The 19,307-nt window shown below is 38.0% G+C and overlaps 1 protein-coding gene across 4 annotated transcripts in view; it reads left to right on the top strand.

Moving 5' to 3' along the window:
* Positions 1 to 14: 14 nt before the first annotated feature.
* Positions 15 to 19,307, top strand: part of VMP1 (vacuole membrane protein 1) — a 127,140-nt gene continuing 107,847 nt past the window's right edge. The window contains exons 1-3 of one of the 4 annotated variants that reach the window (XM_010861611.1): positions 23 to 107; positions 14,818 to 14,900; positions 16,450 to 16,551. In XM_010861611.1, the coding sequence (XP_010859913.1) occupies positions 16,476 to 16,551 (76 nt within the window). In that variant the 5' untranslated portion in view covers positions 23 to 107; positions 14,818 to 14,900; positions 16,450 to 16,475. Of the gene's footprint in view, positions 108 to 13,483; positions 13,669 to 14,817; positions 14,901 to 16,449; positions 16,552 to 19,307 lie in introns of those variants that run through there. The other 3 variants (XM_010861612.1, XM_010861609.1, XM_010861610.1) reach the window with 3 other exon arrangements.

Genomic DNA, 19,307 nt, shown 5'->3' with positions numbered 1-19,307 from the left:
GACTCGAGCGAGTTCCGGTTGGCCGGAGCCCAGCAGCGGGTGTGAGAGTCGGTCGGGAGTCGCTTCCAGGATCCCGAGATCCGAGAAGCCGGAGTCAGAGCGGGTAGGTAAGCGAGCGCGGGGAACTGGGGACGGACGCCTGAGACGATCCTCAGAGCTTGACTTTTTCTGCGCCCAGACGGTGCAGATTTAGGGCACCGTGATTCGACTGCCAGCCGTGTTGTAGAGCGGTGCTGACTCTGTCTCAGTCTGACAATATCTAAATTATTTGGGACACCTCCCGGTGGTTGGCCACTGGTAAGCTGAACCCAGGCACTGAACTCCCGACCATTCCCCTCGTCGTGGTGGGCTTGGAAGCTGTCCTGAGCTTCTGTAGAATACCCAGCCCCTCTTCGTCTCTGGGAGTCTAGAACCTTAGAGTAAATGAAGAAGATCTCCCTTGCTGATGACCAAGCTGTTTCTCAGGATTTGTCAGTGGAGTTCTCGTTCTCCCAACCACTAGATCCTGCTTCTATGATCTATCCATTTCTAAACAAAATTCAGACGTGTGAATGCCTTCTAAAGTGTTGGTGGCCAAGGGAATGGGGCCTCCCTCCGTAGATCTCTGGCAGAGGATCTTCACGTTATTTCCCACTTCCATGAGGAATAGCGTTCTCTGCCTTTTCCAAATCCCTGACCGCCTGTATTTCTTTACAGTGGGGATATTTGCAATAAAACATGAAGGTTAGCTACATCTCTAGTAAACTTCCAGGAAGCCATCTGTGACCCTATATCACACTGCTTGAGAGTTATTTGTGACCTCCAGTAAGTTTTGCACTGTTATGTTTTGTTTTCCTGAAAATTCATACCAAAAAAGCTCATAATATGTAGGCTGTGGCACTGATACCTGTCTTGACAACATAGCTCCTTTTCCTAACTTTAATGTCTTTCACCTCTCCTTTAGAGCTTGTCAAAAATTGTGTAGACAGATTGCACTGATCCTTTGAAGGAGTTTGTACAAGTATTTCTAATGTTGTAGAGAATTTAATGTTCTGACTGCTTACTCCCTGTTGTAAGCAGCCCTGATTTTAGTTGTGTATTCTTAGCATAAATGATAATAGTAAGAAACTGTTATTTACTAGGCAACATTCTGTGCATTATGGATTATGTTTTTACTGACCTTTGGAAGAGGTGGTGGGTCGCAGACATATAAGGCAAATTTATATAGGTGTGGTATGACTGTACAGTAGAGATTTTTATATCATACTTCTTTGCCCATATTATTTTAAAACGGTGGAGCTTTTTTTTTCCTCTGAGGAATATATCCTACCTGATTAGCATAATTTAATTCCTGTGATTCACATTCCAGAATAACCAAATTTCTGAAATAATGACTTAATGTGCCTTTTAGCAATTTAATACCTTGTAGCTAGTTTAATCAGTTTGTTTTTATTTACATATTTTTCTTCTTTTTGAGTTAAAAAATTTTTTCACAATTGTCTGAAATCAGGCGACAAGATTTTTGAGATGTGGAAGTATATAAATTAGATGTTACCATTTTTAACAGCTGGTAAATTTGCTTTTTGACTTGAAACTGCTAAACCTGGTCTTCTATTCTTTGTGTTCAGTCCAGTTATTCAGGGATTGATTATCCAGATTTTCTCACTTTCCAACTTCTTCTTGAGTTTGGCTTGAATTACCACTTTTTAGGATTACAAAGGTCATTAAACTTTAAATCAGAAGGCCTACAGTGGAGTTGGGGCTCCAACACTTCTTGAGTGTAGGTTGGCAAGTTACCTAACTTTCTAAACTGACCTGAATTGTGTTGATTAAAATGCTGCTTACTTCATAGGACTGTCACAATGATTGAGTGAGATAGTAAATGTGAAATCACTATATAAATGACAATATAGTGATACTGTTATTTTACTCTGAAAGCAGGAAATATATCAGTGGAGAATACTGTTAACTTTGATCATTTCAAAATTTTATGTTTTGTATTATGAAGTATGTTTCTTCTCTGAAAATTTTATCACATACTTTTCTGAGATGATCTTTGCCCTCCTTTTGAACTCAATAAAAGCTAGCCAGGAGTAGTTGAAACTGTAATCTACTGTATTCGTCACCTTAGTTAATAAGTAGGTGACTTGAAAATGAGTTTAGTTTTGCATTTGGGAGTTTAAGTTTGATCTTTTTTGGCCATCAGGTACTGTCACTTAAGAATTTACAAGAGTAGAGGAAGTTGAACTTTTGGGTGCTTACATGTAGTTAACTAAAGCCTTACGTTATTTCACTGAAACTTACTGAAAGCAATATTTAGAATGAGATGCAACCTCTGTGAACACATAGTTGGATTCTTCTTACTTAATAGAGGTGAACATTAGGGCCCAGAAACAGTCAGTAATTGGCTTGCCTGAGGTCATATGGCTTAGGTAGTGCCAGAACCTGAACTGGAAATGAGGTCCCAAGTGTTCTTTCTTTCTGCTGAGGTTGTCTCCAGGCATCTTTATTTGGTTTGGCAATATTTCCTGGCGTGCACGAAAATGGTTTCTTATGTACTAAAGGGATCTATATATGTGAATACATTTTCCCCCCCTTTTTAGCTGATTTAGTCTTGTAAATTCTAGGAAAACAAAAACTATGCTTGGCAAGATTTGCAGTGGAGTGGCATAAAGATAGGAAAATTTTAGTTCTGTTCTTCAGAATAGTTACTCTTGAGTTCATGCTTCTCTACTATCAGATATCAAGGTGTCTTCTTTCTGGCCAGTGGAAAAGACAGAAGATCTTTGTAACACATGTCTCTACTTGAGTGAGTGTTCTTGTTAATGAGTAGGAGGAAGCTGTATTAATTTCTTTGCTCCTGATAAAAAAATTTCCCCAAGCTGTTTATAATTTCAGTGTAATTGTTTCATTCTGGGTAAAGAGCCACTGTAGAAGAGTTAATTTTTTGTCCTGTTAAGAATCTTTTTTCTTCCATTGATTTCACAAAACTTATTTAGTCTCTTAACTATAATTTAAAGAGTTGTCAGTATTCCAGAAATGAAAAAAATCTTTTCAGTAGGTCATTGTGGTGTTTTCTCTTATTCTTGAGGATCATTAATAAAACCTTGGTCTTTATAAAGATTTTCCTGGAAGGACTCTGTAAATAGTGTTAAGAGCCTAGGCTATGAATTTAGATGGCCTTTGTCCAAATTCTACATCTACAACTGGGTAACCCTTGGGCTAGTTACTTAACCTCTTGTCATCTCAGTTTCCTTTATTAGGGTTAACTTTACTTAATTAAAGTTAAGTAAAGCGTTTAGAAAAGCACTGCCAAATATTTAACCACAGTTATTATGTCATTGTGTGGTCTACTGAGCAGTTGCTAAGAATGTTTTTCCAACCGTCTTTGGAAAGCATATCTTTGTGTTGCTGCTTACTTGATTATTGTTACCTCATTATTAATAAAGTTTCAGTAAATATCTACATGTATATATTCACATTTCATTAATATTTTACAACATATGCAGGATTCTTAACCAAATGAGTTGTTCTTGTAGGGCATTACCTCAACTTTTTTGTATTAGTAACAGTTTACATTATATGTGTGCACCATAACACAAAATTTGAGAATTGAAATTTGAGGGTTTGATGCTTAACAGTGTCTTCTTTGCATGAGAAGATCCTTTTGCAGTATCTCTTGTCATATCTGTCCATTCATCCAATCAATGAACAAACACCTTATGTCTTAAGCCTTTTACCAAATTCTGAGGAAAACAGTGGGAAACAAAAACTAATAGATACTTTAGTTGGGAACCTATAGAGAAAAAAATACAAAAATGAAAGAATAAGCACAGTGTAATAAATGTTATGAAGGACACAAGGATTTGAGAGAGAGTTAATGTGGATATGTGCTGTTTAAGACTCTAGCACGGTGCACCAAGAATATAGTGACGTGAGATGAGGTAGGAAATATTCAGGGTCCAGATTATGTAGAGGTTTATAGGCCATGGAAATGAGTTTGGATTTGATTTTTAGGGTAATTAGCAAGTCTTTCTACAGTTTCAAGGAGGAGAGAGTATGATTTATAAGCAGTTTACTCTTGCTCGTATGTGAAGGATGAATTGAAGGGGGCAAGAGTAGAAATGGAGACATTGAGTCCATTGCAGTAGTCCAAGTGAGAGATGAAAATGGCCTGGATCAGAGTGGAGGCAAAAAAGTGGAGAGCACAGTGGGTGGACACTAAATATATATGGAGTAGGACTTGGTCTTGGATGTGAGGGGTAAGGAAGAGAGAAGAGTCAGGGATGACTGTTCTTCTGGATTTAGTAACTGGGTGGATGGTTATGCCAAGTACTGGGAGAGGAAAGGTTTGGGAAGGACCAGGTTTGTTACAAGAAGGGGAATGGGGAGGGAGAAGAAAGTACATGTTCAATTTAAGGTGATTAGGATTCATCCAAGTACTGCCATTAGGTATACAAATCTAGAGGTCAGGATGAGAAATACAAATTTCAATACAAAGGAATGCATGTAAAGAGTGATATAGTGGGTTATGAAATTGTTGGATTACAGGATGGTCATAAATTCTTTTCATCATTATATGCATACCCTTCAGCAATATGATTTTTACTTCTAGAGTCTGTTATTCCACCCCTTGTCTTTGTACTTGACTGTGTGGTTTACTCTGGGCAAAGGGACATCAGGAAGTACGACCACAAGGAGAGACTTGAAAAGCACTTGCACGTAGGGGCTGGGCTTCTCATAACATTCTGTTGGACCTGGAGCCCACCATGTGAGAAAGGGCCCAGGCTAACGTGCTGGGGTATGGACGACCAGTTGGAGCATCCAGCTTAGACCAGCCCAGCTCAAGAGCCAAGCTAGCCCAGACCAGAACTGCCCAACCTAACTCACAGAACCATGAGAAATAGTAAATGATTTTTTTTTTTTTTAAGTAAGTTTTGGAGCTCAGTTGTTTGCTACTGCTAAGTCACTTCAGTCGTGTCCGACTCTGTGCTACCCCATAGACGGCAGCCCACCAGGCTCCCCTGTCCCTGGGGTTCTCCAGGCAAGAACACTGGAGTGGGTTGCCATTTCCTTCTCCAATGCGTGAGAGTGAAAAGTGAAAGTGAAGTTGCTCAGTCGTGTCCGACCCTCAGCGACCCCTATGGACTGCAGCCCGCCAGGCTCCTCCGTCCATGGGATTTTCCAGGCAAGAGTGCTGGAGTGGGGTGCTATTGCCTTCTCCGGCTCAGTTGTTTAAGCACCTGCAAAAGTCAGTGGATGTACAATATTGTAAATCAACTATACATCAATAAAACCTTTTTTAAGATGATAATGGATGCAAATGATACCTCACTACGATCTTGGTGTTTTTGTGTGTGCGTTTGAATTTATTTACTTATTTTGGCTGTGCTGATGCTTTTTGCTGCGCATGGGCCTTCCCTAGCTGCAGGGAGCAGAGGCTTCTCTTGTTGTGGAGCACTGGCTCTCGATGAGTGGGCTTCAGTAGCTGTGGTACGGGGGCTTAGTTGCACTGCAGCATGTGGGGTCTTCCTGGACCATGCATTAAACCCTGCATTGGCAGGCAGATTCTTAACCACTGGACCACCAGAAAAGTCCCTTAGTTTATATTTTTTTATTATCAGTAAGGTCAGGTAGATCTCTGTTATGAAATACCTCTTCATGCCTTTTGCCTGCTTCAGTTTTGTGGCGTTATTTGTCTTTTTCTTAATAATTTAAAATTCTGTGTATACTCCAGCTACTAGTTCTTTTCAGTTATATGTTCCTCTGGTTTGTTGTCTCATTAAGATACTTTGTGATGAATTTTAAGTGTAATTTCAAGTTGTCCAATTTTTCAGTCTTTTTCTTTTATGGTTAGCTCTTTTGTGTGTCTCAGGAAATCCTTCCCTACCCCAAGGCAGAAAGGAATTTATGTTTTCTTCTACAAGTTTTGATTCTTGACTTTTAAATCTTCAGTCCATTTGGAATTGAATTCTGTGCATGGTTCAAAGTGGGATCCAGATTTTCTTTTCTTTTATGGATAATCAATGTGAATAGTCTCTCCTTTTCCCACTAATCTGTCTTGCCATTTCTGTCATGTAGAGTTCCAAATATACAAGAATCTTTTTGAAAATGTTTGTTTGTTTGTTTATTCATTTGTTTTTGGTTGTGCTGGGTCGTGGTTGCCGCATGGGCTCTGTCTAGGTGCGGTGAGAGGGGCTGCTCTTCACTGTGGCGGCTTCCCTTGTTGTGGAGCATGGGCTCTAGGCTCCTGGGCTTCAGTAGTTGCGGCTTCTGGACTCTAGAGTGTAGGCCTGGGAGTTGTAGCGCATGGGCTTAGCTGCTCTTCTGGGAAATCTTCCCAGACCAGGATTGAACCCATGTCCCCTGCGTTGACAGGCGGATTCTCATCTGCTGTACCACCAGGAAAGGCCAAGAAGAATCTTTTGAGAAGCCATCTTTTCTGTTTCTTGGTCAGTGTGTCTGTCTCCATGCCTGTAAAGCACATCTTCATTATTTATTACTCTAACGTATGTATAGAAAGATAGATATAGTCTGGATATAAGAACTTTGTCTGGGTTGGGAGGATCCCCTGGAGAAGGCAATGGCAACCCACTCCACTATTCTTGCCTGGAGAATCCCATGGACGGAGGAGCCTGGTGGGCTACAGTCCACAGGGTCGCAAAGAGTCAGACATGACTGAGCGACTTCACTTTAAGAACTTTGTCAGATATATATATTGCAAGTATTTTCTCTCATTCTATAGCTGACCTTTTTTTTTTTTCTTTAACAGTGTGTTTCAGAGAGCAAAAGTTTTTAAACCTGATGAAGTCCAGTTTATACATTTTTTTTCTTATGGTTCCTGCTTTTTAAATCCTAAGAAATATCTATCTACCCCAAGACTGCCAAAATTTTTTCTGTTCTTTGTTTTTTTTTTAAGAAGCTTTATAGTTTTAGTTCCTATGTTTAGATCTATGATCCATTTCAAATCAGTTGATCATATGGAAATAAGGGTCAATGTTCTTTTCTTTTATAAGACTATTCAGTTGAGTGGATATTCCTTTCAACATTAAATTGCCTTGTACTTTTGTTGAAAATTAATTGACCCTATGTGTGTGGGTCTGTTTCTGTATTCTCTACTCTGTTCTATTAATTTATGCCTGTCCTTTTGCCAAAGCCACACTATCATGAATACTGTAGCTTTATAGTAAAGCAAGTCTTAAAATCAGTTAGCACAAGTCTTCCACTTCTGTTGTTTATCCAAATTGTTTAGCTAGTCTAAATTCTGTGCTCTTCTATATAATTTTGAATCCATTTGTCACTTTGGATTTTTTTAAAAGCCTGCTTCAGTTTTTGTTTGAGATTGCCGTTAAAGCTATACATAAGCTTGAAGGAAATTGACATAGTAACAATATTGAGTCTTCCTAATGGTGAGCATGGTACATGTTTTCCCATTTATTTAGATCCTCCATGATTTCTTTTTAAAACCTTTTTAGAATAGGTCTTGTGCATATTTTGTCAAACTTACCTCTAAGTATTTCAGATGCTATTGTATGTGCACTTTTTAAAATTTAACTTTGTTTATTCCAAGTATATAATATTGATTTTGACCTTCTCCTGACTTTGCTAACATTTATTAATTCCAGTGGTTTTGAGCATTTTTCAGTTTTCTCTTATTTTGACCCAAGTTATTTAGAATTATGTGCATTAGCTGCTAAATATGTTCAAATCTTATATTTTTGTTGCTAAAGTTTGACATAATTTCTAGGTTGAGAATGTGGCCTATGATGCCCATTGTTTAGAATTTTTTGTGACATTTCTTAGCTTAATAATCATAAGTGGTTTATGAAAAAAATCTGTATCTTCTAATTGTCATATGCTGAATCTTGTACATATTCCCCCTCATATTTTATTTCTTAATTTTGTGGTTAATATCTTCTATTTTAACCAACATTACTGAATGTTTTGTTCTTGTTTTTTTGTTCGTTTGAAATTTCAGTAATTAATAGTTGTTTTGAAATTTCCCAATATAATGTTGGGTTTATTCATATCTTTGTGTATCTTTAACCTATTTTTATGTTATAAATTTTGGTGCTATATTCTTTTAGGTGAATTCAAATCTAGAATTGTTATATCTTCTTGATGAGTTGAACCTATTATCATTATGTTCTCTTTCCCTAATAATGACTTTTGCCATTTGTCTTATTTTCAACCTTTCTTTATCTTACTTTTAAAACCATGGAATTTTAAAAAATGTAATTGGCAGGGACTTCCCTGATGGTCCTCTTTCCACTGCAGGGGGTGAAGGTTCGATCCCTGGTTGGGGAACTAAGATCCCACATGCCTCGAAGCGTGGCCAAAAAAAAAAATTGCAGTATGTTTTTCAAGTGATGAGTTTAATCTGTTCATGTTTATTTTGATTATTTACATATTGGACTATTTGGACTTGTTGCTATCAAGTATTGTTTTGATGCTCCTCAACTTTAGAACACTTTAATCTTTTCTGATTTATATACCATTGCCCAAATTTCACAGTCTGTTTATAAATCACAAATTTTAGAACTATCTGGATTAAAGCCTTCATTTTGATATAAATAATCTGAAGCATGTACCCTTGTCATCTGAAGTCAAGTGACTTGACTTTTCATATTAATGACTTGTATAGAGCAGCTTATGTTCCTCAGGTATTTAGGGGCAATAAAATAGTGAGGTCTGTTAAGCAATCTGAATGTGAAGCTTTGTCAGAGAAATATACAAACAGTAACAACCTACAAATGAGTCAGTTTGAATAATGAGAAGCAATAGAGCTTAGTGTTCTCCATGGGGAACATTTATAAATGCTGCTGCTGCTGCTGCTAAGTCGCTTCAGTTGTGTCCGACTCTGTGAGACCCCATAGACGGCAGCCCACCAGGCTCCCCCGTCCCTGGGATTCTCAAGGCAAGAACACTGGAGTGGGTTGCCATTTCCTTCTCCAATGCATGAGAGTGAAAAATGAAAGTGAAGTCGCTCAGTCGTGTCCGACTCCTAGCGACCCCATGGACTGTAGCCCACCAGGCTCCTCCATCCATGGGATTTTCCAGGCAAGAGTACCGGAGTGGGGTACCATTGCCCTCTCCATTATAAATGCTGGGACAAACTAAACTTTTGAGACTTTTTTTTTTTTTGGTCTTTTTTTTTCCCCCCCTGTTACTCCAGAATTCATTGGTGAGAATTGAAAAATACTGTCATTTGACTGTTTTGTGTAGTAGAAGAAATATTGAATTTGAGCTTGAGAAAGTGAGATTGAACTCTTACCTTGTCATTTATATGCTGCTGAGTTGCTGTCTGGGGCCCTTGGAGCCCTCAATTTCTCATTTGTAGAAGGCAAGTGTAAAAATGACTGTTTCCTACAAAATGTTAGTATTATATTAGCTACTCTTTATGCAACCTGTATATCACTGTACAGAAGTAGTTATTATTATAGAAATCCAAAACCCTGGCCTTGGTCTGAGTAGGATTCATAGACTCCTAGAGTAGGAAGAAAATTATGACAGTCTCTTAGTCTGTGTGCCTAATAATTGGATGAGGAAAGGGAGAGTCAGGGTGCAAAATGACATTCTGAAGGTCTCTCAGTTAGTGGAGTCTCCCAAATCTAGACTGTTAAATCCTTTTATTATCTTAATTCTTGACCTTACTCTCAATCTCCATCTTTTTGGTGAAAATGTTTTGCTAAGATTGCATTGGTTATAAAAAACTGAATGAACGTTTAGAAATAGACTGAGAGAAAGTGAAAAATGGGATTTTTAGGTTGTAATTTTACAAGTTATGCATTTTGCCTATGATGATAAAATCATGTTTTTACACCCAAAATCTAACAGACTTGCAAAAAGGGAGTTCCTAAAGTGTCTTTCAGGTTGTTTGTTGTTTTTTTTTAACTTGGATTTTTACGTAAAATGTAATTAAAAATTAGACCTAGAGCAGTGGCCTTTTTCAACAAGAAGAAGACTTTGATGAGTTGCATATACTTTACATTTCGCTTCATTAAGTTGAGGGATATTTTCAGCCAGAAACATATACTTATAACCTGCTAACCCATTATTAGGAGATTTACTGAAATTCTGAATGCTTTTAAATTGTTAACTAACTTGGGATTTTAATTTTTTAATTTTCCCAAACTTTAGAAAGTTCACAAAGATTCAAGGAATATTTTTCATATATTCTCATTCAAATTATGGATTTTCAGAGAACAGATTGTTGGACTGTCCATGTGATGGAGACTCTCTGGCTCAGAGCCGGATGATCTGATAACCACTCTGATACTATGCATGGTGTTGGAATTATCTTTGCCTTTCTGCTCCTGTACAAACAGAAAGCTGGGTCAGAACCTCACTGGTCAAGATGTATTACTCTTCGCTTACAGTATTTATTTATTATGTTTCCAAGAAGAAATTGCAGTTTCTTAATCTTTTTTTAGGGAAGTCTACAACTATTTTGGAATGGTCTGTGACTGAATATACTAAATAATCCAACCAGGGACACACACTCTAAAAGCAAAGAAGTTTACCAAAAGATGTAATATTCTCAGGTTGGCTGTCTTTGTGTGCCTTGTACGAAAAACACTGTAGTTTTATTGAGAAAGCTGACTTAATATTTTTATGAGAAAGTAGAATCATGTGGATAGATGGTTTTCTTAAAAGGAAGTATATTCATTTTATTTTGGAATTCAGTGATGAAGAAAATTCACTACTCTGTTTTCTTTTTATTTTCATCTTGGTAAATTCTCCAGTAAGTCTTGTGTCATTCAGTAAGTTGTATTTTCATGACATCCTTCAGTGTTTTTTGTGTCACATTAGGGGACTCACAGTAATTTAGTTTTACATTGTTTTTGCCTTACAAGTGTAGCTAATGTTTAAAATGAATGGAGCATTATAGTCTTAGTACACTGGATGTACAGCCTACAAAGAACCTTTGTGAGCTGCTTTTAGCAGTTTTCTGAGCACTTCTGCCAGAAACAAAAAAACCCCACATATTTTAATATCAACCTTAGGTTTTAAGTGTGCTTCAGCTGTATTTAAAATCTGCTAGTTACAGCCTTTTAAAGCATTTCTTGTTATCTAGATATATTTTCACAGTGAAATTATTTGACGTTTGAGTTAATCTGCTTTCGTATTTTTGTCTTCTCATCCCATCTATAGACCTGTAGAGTTTATTTCAACAGTTTTATTCTTAGAAACAAAACTACGATGCATGCTATTTAAATCGATATTATAACAGTCTGTGCAAGGCTGCATTGAATGTCAGGAATATGTCTATGTGCTAGGTTCCTTTTTGAGGAGATTTCAGTCTTTTAAACAGGCTAGTAATTGGGTTTATTCCCACATCCAGGGATCTGACTGACAATATTTAGTAACAGATTTTCAGAATTTGTGCTACTTCATTAAACTGAAAAGCGGCTCTCCTTAAAACTGTTTATTTCCTCTTTCCCTTGATACATTGGCTAGAGCTTTTTTGTTGTTGTTCAGCCACCCAGTCGTGTCCGACTCTTTGCAACCCCATGGACTGCAGCACATCAGGCCTCTCTGTCCCTCACCATCTCCCAAAGTTTGCCCAAGTTCATGTCCATTGCATCAGAGGTGCCATACAGCTATCTCATCTTCTGATGCCCTCGTCTCCTTCTGCCCTCAATCTTTCCCAGCATCAGGGACTTTTCCAGTGAGTCAGCTGTTTGCATCAGATGACCAAAATATGGGAGTCTCAACTTCAGCAACAGTCCTTTCAACAAGTATTCAGAGTTTATTTCCCTGAAGGTTGACTGGGTTGGTCTCCTTGCTGTCCAAGGGACTCTCAGGAGACTTCTCAGCACCATAGTTAAAAGGCATCAATCCCTCGGCCCTCCTCCTCCTTTACTGCCCAGCTCTCCCAACTGTACGTGACCACTGGGAAGGCCACAGCCTTGACTGTACATATGGGCCTTTGTGGGCAGAGTATTGTCTCTGCTTTTCAACACGCTGTCTAGGTTTGTCATAGTATTCTTGCCAAGAAGCAAAGTCTGCTTTTTTACCCTATAATGATTTTTAACAGATTGTCCTTTTGGTACTTTTCAAAGTGGTTGCATTGATGAAAAATAATTCATTTTTGTTATCTAGCATAATAAACCAAGATCTTTCTGTCGATGCTTCTGTAAAAATCAGTTGTGCAGGCTCTTGAATATTATAGAAAGATGGAAACCAAGTGCCTGTAAATGAATACTCAGGCAGTATTGACTATGGTTGTTTTGGAAAACTGAGACATTCCTGGAAGGGGTGTAGAGAAGCTAACATTAAGTGCCTGCTGTGTGCCAGCCAGACTCTGTGCAGGACAATTATATATAATTGTTCTGAAAGTAGAGAAAATAAACGAGAGTCCCCAGAGCAACACGAAGAACATTTAAGGATGACATGAAAATAGGAATGGGGATATTTTACGAGTAAACTCAAATGCAAAAGCTTAAATTACTTACCCAAGGTTATGCAACTAGTAAGTGATGTTGGTAGGATTTTTTTTTAGCTCCAAGGAAATAAAACTACTTTCAGGTGGGAGGGAGAACAGACTCAGAATAGCATGGGTGCATTAGTCGTGAAGAATGGAGTACCGGTGAAATGCCGCTGGCCCTGATTTGGCCTCTGACCAGTCGAGACATATTGGCAGCTTTGGGGCACCGAGTTAATGTTTTCAGTTCTGGAGGCTGGAAGTCCAGAATTAAGGTGCCAGCTCTCTTCTTGGCTGGTATGTGGCTGTCTTCTTTGTGTGTGCTCACATGACATTGCCTTTGTATGCATACATACATAGAAAGAGAGAAGTCTCTGGTGTCTCTTTTCTCCTCTTCTAAGGACACCACGTCTATCTGATTAGGGTCTCACCCTTAGGACCTCATTTAACCTTAATTACCTGCTTAAAAGCCCCAACTATAAAATAAATACAGTCACTTTGGGGATTAGAACTTCAGCGTATAAGGGCGGGGGAGGTACAATTCAGCACATAACTAGCATATTCTCCTGTAAGTGTGTAATTCTCTCCTTATGTAATTGAGTAATTATGGCATAAGAAATTTCTATTTGGTCTTTGTCCCAGTTCCAGGCACAAAGCTCCCCAATCCTTTGTAGTTTTCCTGAGTGATGTAAGTGAAAGGAGCACCTTTCATTCTAATGAGGCAACTTCTGTTGGGCCCGCTGTTACCTCTAGGGTGGGGACTGGTCACCAAAAAAAAACCTAGACGTGATTAGAGGGTTTGATCTTTCACCCTCGTCTCCCAACCTCTAGTAGGGGAGTGGGGCTAGAGGTTGGCAAAAGGTTTTCAAAAACTGTTTTTTAAATTGTGAATTTATTTTGTTTGTAAAGAAGTCTACAAATTAACTTAGTCTCTTACGTTATTTCTTACAAAACAAAATTCCAGACTTTTTTTCTAGAGAATTTTTTGAGTAGGAAATGTCAGTGGACTGTTTTCTTCTTTAGCATATTGTGTAAGAACACATTATTTGCTCAAATAAAAGTTCCTCTTGAAATGTCTTGTAAAACGTCTCTGAGTGGTTGCATAATACCATTGTTATTAAGTAAGAACTTAAACAGACCCAGGTTGTTTTGAATAAAACTTTGTCTCTCAAAGAAGATACCATGGGAAAGAGTAAGACTGGGGAAATGAGTTACTGGTATTTTGTAGGGGGAAAGGTTTTAGAGTGTGTCCTTCATAACACGTAAGCTCTTTTCTGCCTTCTTACATCTTTGCATCACAAATTAATTAAATGTTCTTTATTGTGATGTAGGTAAATGGCTGTTCATCTCGAAAATGAATTGCCTGCAGAATTTGACTGAATATGAGTTTTCAGTTTTAAGTCTTTACAGAACTTATTATGTATGAATGATTAGAAGATGGAAAATCTTTAACTTCATGTTGAATGACTAGAAGATGGAAAATCTTTAACTTCTTTATTATATGGTTCATTTAAGATATATTCAGTTAATTTTATTAATAAAACCAGAAAGCATGATTTGTGGAATAGATTTGTATTTTTTAAACCCATTGTGATGGTTTGATCATATAGATTTTCACAAATTATCTTCACATTTTTTTGTAATTGCTTGTCTTTTGAAAATATTGTCACAGAAGTATGACTTAAGTTTACAGAATCAAGTTTCAGCTTCTATGACTACTATGAATGTATTGCCCTCTGAGCTCCCATACTTTATCCTGTACTTTCTGTCTCCTTATTGTTGGAGGAGTTTGTAATTTCCTCAGTTCTGTCTTGTCGCAACAAAAATTTGAAGCAACTGGACAGACCAGCATTACAGCCCTTGGACCGACCAGTGTTACAGCTCTTTGTTACAGCTCAGTTTTATTTACAAAGCAAAGGAAAATATATCCTTGAGGCGTGAGGGCATGCCGACCCAAAAGACATGAAGAGAAGAGAGGCCCCAGCCCATTTTTGGGTCCTCTTTTTATATGCTTTTTTCTCCTCCTCCTGGGCCTGCCCTGTGTAAATTGGGCTAGCCTTGGAGTGCTGGTTGTTTTACCTGAGGTCCTCACTCCGGTTTTCCGACCTTTGTTCTACCTAACATTATCATCATTGTAACTGGTATATATTGAGTGCCTATAAAAGATGAGACAATATTAGTATTTTATGTATATTATTTTATTTAATCCTCAGAGTACCTTTTGAAGAAACTGATATATAGAGATGTAAAAACTTGCCAAAGCTTAAAATAGATACTGGGAAGTTTGGATTTGAATCCAGTTCTGTTAGATTCCAAAACCTGTTTTCTTTCTGCTAAGTTATTTACTGTATATCTATTTCATTGTTTTATGTTATAATTGAAGTCTTGTGTTCATCTGGTTTCCCTGCTAGACTATGACCTGCTGGAGGATAAGGATCTTCTGGTATTCACGTTTGTGTCTTCAGTGGCCATTGCTGACCCCAGAACTTTTATAGTGAGTGTTGGATGAAAGACACTGATGTAACTTATGTGGTAGCCATGAGGCTTGTGCTATGAAGTACTTTCTCTCATACAGACAGTTGCTAGGTTTACTGCTTCATATACCTGCCCTTTTGGTGTATTGCCATTTATGGTTATATGCACACTAGCATGCCCAAACACACTCCTTCATTGTCATCAATTCTGTGGACATGAGAATTTTTGTTCTCCTTTTGTAGATCCAAAGAATCAAGATCTAGAAAAAATGAGACTTAAAATCACGCAACTAGTTAGTAGCAAATCTGGTGTGCAAATCCGGATTTTAGACTCACAGTCCTCTGCTCCAGGCTCTCCATCTGTGCTGAGGGAAACCTGTGCTTTATTTCCTGATATGTTAATTTGTTTATTGAAAAATGAAGGCAACAAAAAAAGGTGTCCAGAAATGGATTGTGTCTAAAAGAAGAAACCTTCTGTTGGAGTAATCAATGTAGGCTTTTTCTTCAGCCTTTATAATCTTACATTTGTTTTCCTTTATGAAGCCTAAAGTATGGTTGGAATTTTAGCCAAGGGATAAAATAGTTCTAACTAACAAAGTGTAGGAAGATTGAACCCATGACCACGTCATATTCTCATCAGCTGAGTCTAAATCTAGCAGGACTCACGGCACGTGCAGAGGACTCAGCACTGATGAAGTGATACACATTTTAAGTAGCAAGATGTGCTTTACTGGCACCTGAAAGAGTGATACAGGCACAGGTAATCTTATGTTTTTGTATGGAATAATTACATCAGCACCGTTTATATGTTGTAATTTAGAGAGTTTAAGTAAAAGATTTACATCTATACTTGTAATATAAAGTATAATATGACAAGTCCATTTAAATACTCACTCATTCTTGGCTGCCTCAGGTCTCAGTTGAGGCACACAGGCTCAGTAGTTAGGCAGGGCGTGTGGGGCCTTAGTCCCTGACCAGGGGCCGGAACCATGTCCCCTGCATGGGAAGGCGGGCTCTTAACCACTGCACCACCAGGCAAGTCCTTAAAGAGTACATTTAACTCATCTTAAACGTTTAAAATTTTCACCTTCTATGCCTGTACATTTTTTTTCTTTCAGTAGAATTGCTTGCTAAATATAATGAATCTTGGATCTGTTGTCAACATTTTTAACATGTTTGATAATGTAATCTTTTTTTTTTTTTTTAAGTAATTCCAAAGGACTGAAAGATTGGTAAAATTTGAGTAGATAGTATGTATGGTATTAATGAATCAGAAAGACTTTAGACCTTTTAAGTTATCTGTTTGAAGGTACTAGTATTTTATAACCTTCTGTGGACAAATTGCCTCCAGATTTTAATCTGGAAAAGCACTGGGATAGCTGTTTGGAAAAGGATTGCAACAACATGGCTTTTATATGTTTAATACTTCTACTAGAGAAAATTAAGGTGTCAACACGTTGAGATAGCAGGTGGGGATTCCTACCATGTGGTTTCTGTATTGTTTCATTCAGCCACAGATGCAAGGCAGAAATATGTAACATAGCACTGGATTTTATTTTGTTTTATTAGCTCCTCAAGAGTTATTGATCTATGAAATGGCAGAGAATGGACAAAATTGTGACCAGAGACGTGTAGCAATGAACAAGGAACAATATAATGGAAACTTCACAGGTAAAGGATGGTGGTTTGAAGGGAGAAGATCTGTGGGTTTAAATGATATCCTTTTCATTGGAATAAAATTCAAATATATCTAATATATATTATCTTTTGTTAATAAAATAATATATAGTAATATAAAAAACATCAAATTCTTATAAATCTTGTAAAAGATTATCTTTTGTTTCATCTTCATAGTAAATTAAATTATGGATGTATAAGGGCCTATAAGGTGATTTTTCACAGTGATAGCAGAAGCAGCTTGGCCATAGTCACAACAGCAGTGTTCTAGACACAAAATTCTTGCTTTTTAATCTTATGGTGTGGTAAATATTTATTGGATTTTGTTTGCCATTCAGTTCTATCATGCTATTTTGTAACCTTAGAAATACATTATAAATTTATTTATTATGCTAATTGTAATTTTTGTAATTATCCAAAAAGTCAGAATGTGATTATTGTGTATTTCTTTTTAAATTTTAGTTTGAGACAAATAAATTTTTATTTTAATTGAATTAGGAATTTGTGGTAAATTTCAATATGCTGCTGCTGCTGCTAAGTCGCTTCAGTCGTGTCCAATTCTGTGCTACCCCATAGACAGCAGCCCACCAGGCTCCCCCTCCCTGGGATTCTCCAGGCAAGAACACTGGAGTGGGTTGCCATTTCCTTCTCCAATGCATGAAAGTGAAAAGTGAAAGTGAAGTCACTCTGCCGTGCCTGACTCTTAGCGACTCCATGGGCTGAAGCCTACCAGGCTCCTCCGTCCATGGGATTCTCCAGGCAAGAGTACTGGAGTGGGGTGCCATTGCCTTCTCTGAAATTTCAGTATATTTGACTCTTATTTATACATTTACCCTAAAAATTACAGTTACCATTTATATAGACAACATAAGTAAGAACTTTCCTTTATGTGTTTAAAAGAAAGTGAAAGGTTTTCCTTTTCTGTTAATTGTAATGATTTGCTTTTTAACTTGATCATTTGACATCTCAAACACATTGCAAATAATATCAGTACTTCAGCAGGGTTATAATTCTGTCATAGAAATCTTCTACTGGAAGGACTGAAAGCTTTCTGAAGTAGTAGTCCCCATCTGTTCATTTTGATCACTACATTGCTTTGCACAATGTGTTTGCAGCACTTAACTGACTCTTGGGTTACTTTGGTTGTCAATAAATTTTGTATCATTTCACCATGAGTCTCAGGATTCAGAGATAGGCATTGCCTGTATCACAGTCTCGTCCCATTCGGAGCTTTCACATGTCATTTTTTCACTCCTTTCAGCAAGCACATGCATTTGTATATTCTTCTTCTATTGCCTACACCTTTGGAATTTAAAATTAATGTGAGAATGGCACACTTACTGTTCTGTACCATGGTGTGCATTTGTTTGAGATTTTTAACTTGCTATTTTCTAGAGATTGTACATGAAGAACTTATTCTTTTTTCTTTGTGTATTTTGGGCTGCACTAGACTTCGTTGCTGCGTGCGGGCTTACTCTTCATGGCACTGCACAGGCTCCTCATTGCTGTGGTTTCTTGTTGCAGGGCACAGGCTCAATAGTTGTGGCCCACGTGCTTCATTGCTCCACAGCATGTGGGATCTTCCCAGACCATGGCTTGAACCAGAGTCCTCTGCTTTGGCAGGTGGATTCTTATCCACTGAACCACCAGGAAAGTCCCAAGAACTTATTCTTTATTGCGGCTGCTTAGTGTTCTGTTGTTCAGGTATAACATATTTTAATCACTCCTCCATCTTATTAAAGCAAATAACACCGCACTGAATAAACTTGTACAAAAGTCATTTCTCCTTACACCTAATCATTCTCCTAAGTAGAATTATTCAGTGACAGTTCAGTTCAGTTCAGTTGCTCAGTCAAGTCCGACTCCTTTCGACCCCATGGACTGCAGCACGCCAGGCCTCCCTGTCCATCACCAACTCCTGGAGTTTACCCAAACTCATCTCCATTGATTGAGTCAGTGATACCATCCAACCATCTCATCCTCTGTTGTCCCCTTCTCCTCCCACCTTCAATCTTTCCCAGCATCAGGGCCTTTTCCAGTGAGTCACCTCTTTGCATCAGGTGGCTGAAGTATTGGAGTTTCAGCTTCAACATCAGTCCTTCCAGTGAAGACTCAGGACTGATCTCCTTTAGGATGGACTGGTTGGATCTCCTTGCAGTCCAAGGGACTCTCAAGATTCTTCTCCAAAACCGTAGTTCAAAAGCATCAATTCTTCAGAGCTCAGCTTTCTTTATATATAGTCCAACTCTCACATCCATACGTGACTTCTGGAAAAACCATAGCCTTGACTTGACAGACTGTTGTTGTCGAAGTAATGTCAAAGTTGGTCATAACTTTGCTTTTTAATATGCTGTCTAGGTTGCTCATAACTTTGCTTCTAAGGAGCAGCCGTCTTTTAATTTTATGGCTGTGGTCACCATCTGCACTGATTTTGGAGGCCCCCAAAATAAAGTCTGCCACTGTTTCTACTGTTTCCCCATCTATTTGCCTTGAAGTCATGGGACCAGATGCCATGATCTTAGTTTTCTGAATGTTGAGCTTTAAGCCAACTTTTTCACTCTCCTTTTTCACTTTCATCAAGAGGCTCTTCACTTCTTTGCTTTCTGCCATAAGGGTGGTGTCATCTGCATATCTGAGGTTATTGATACTTCTCCTGGCAATCTTGATTCCAGCTTGTGCTTCATCCACCCTGGCATTTTACATGATGTGTTCTGCATATAAGTTAAATAAGCAGGGTGACAATATACCTG

The sequence above is a fragment of the Bison bison genome, unplaced genomic scaffold (genome assembly GCF_000754665.1).
Source record: "Bison bison bison isolate TAMUID 2011002044 unplaced genomic scaffold, Bison_UMD1.0 scf7180017864472, whole genome shotgun sequence".
NCBI lineage: Eukaryota > Metazoa > Chordata > Mammalia > Artiodactyla > Bovidae > Bison > Bison bison.
This window is presented reverse-complemented; position numbering and strand designations above follow the sequence as displayed.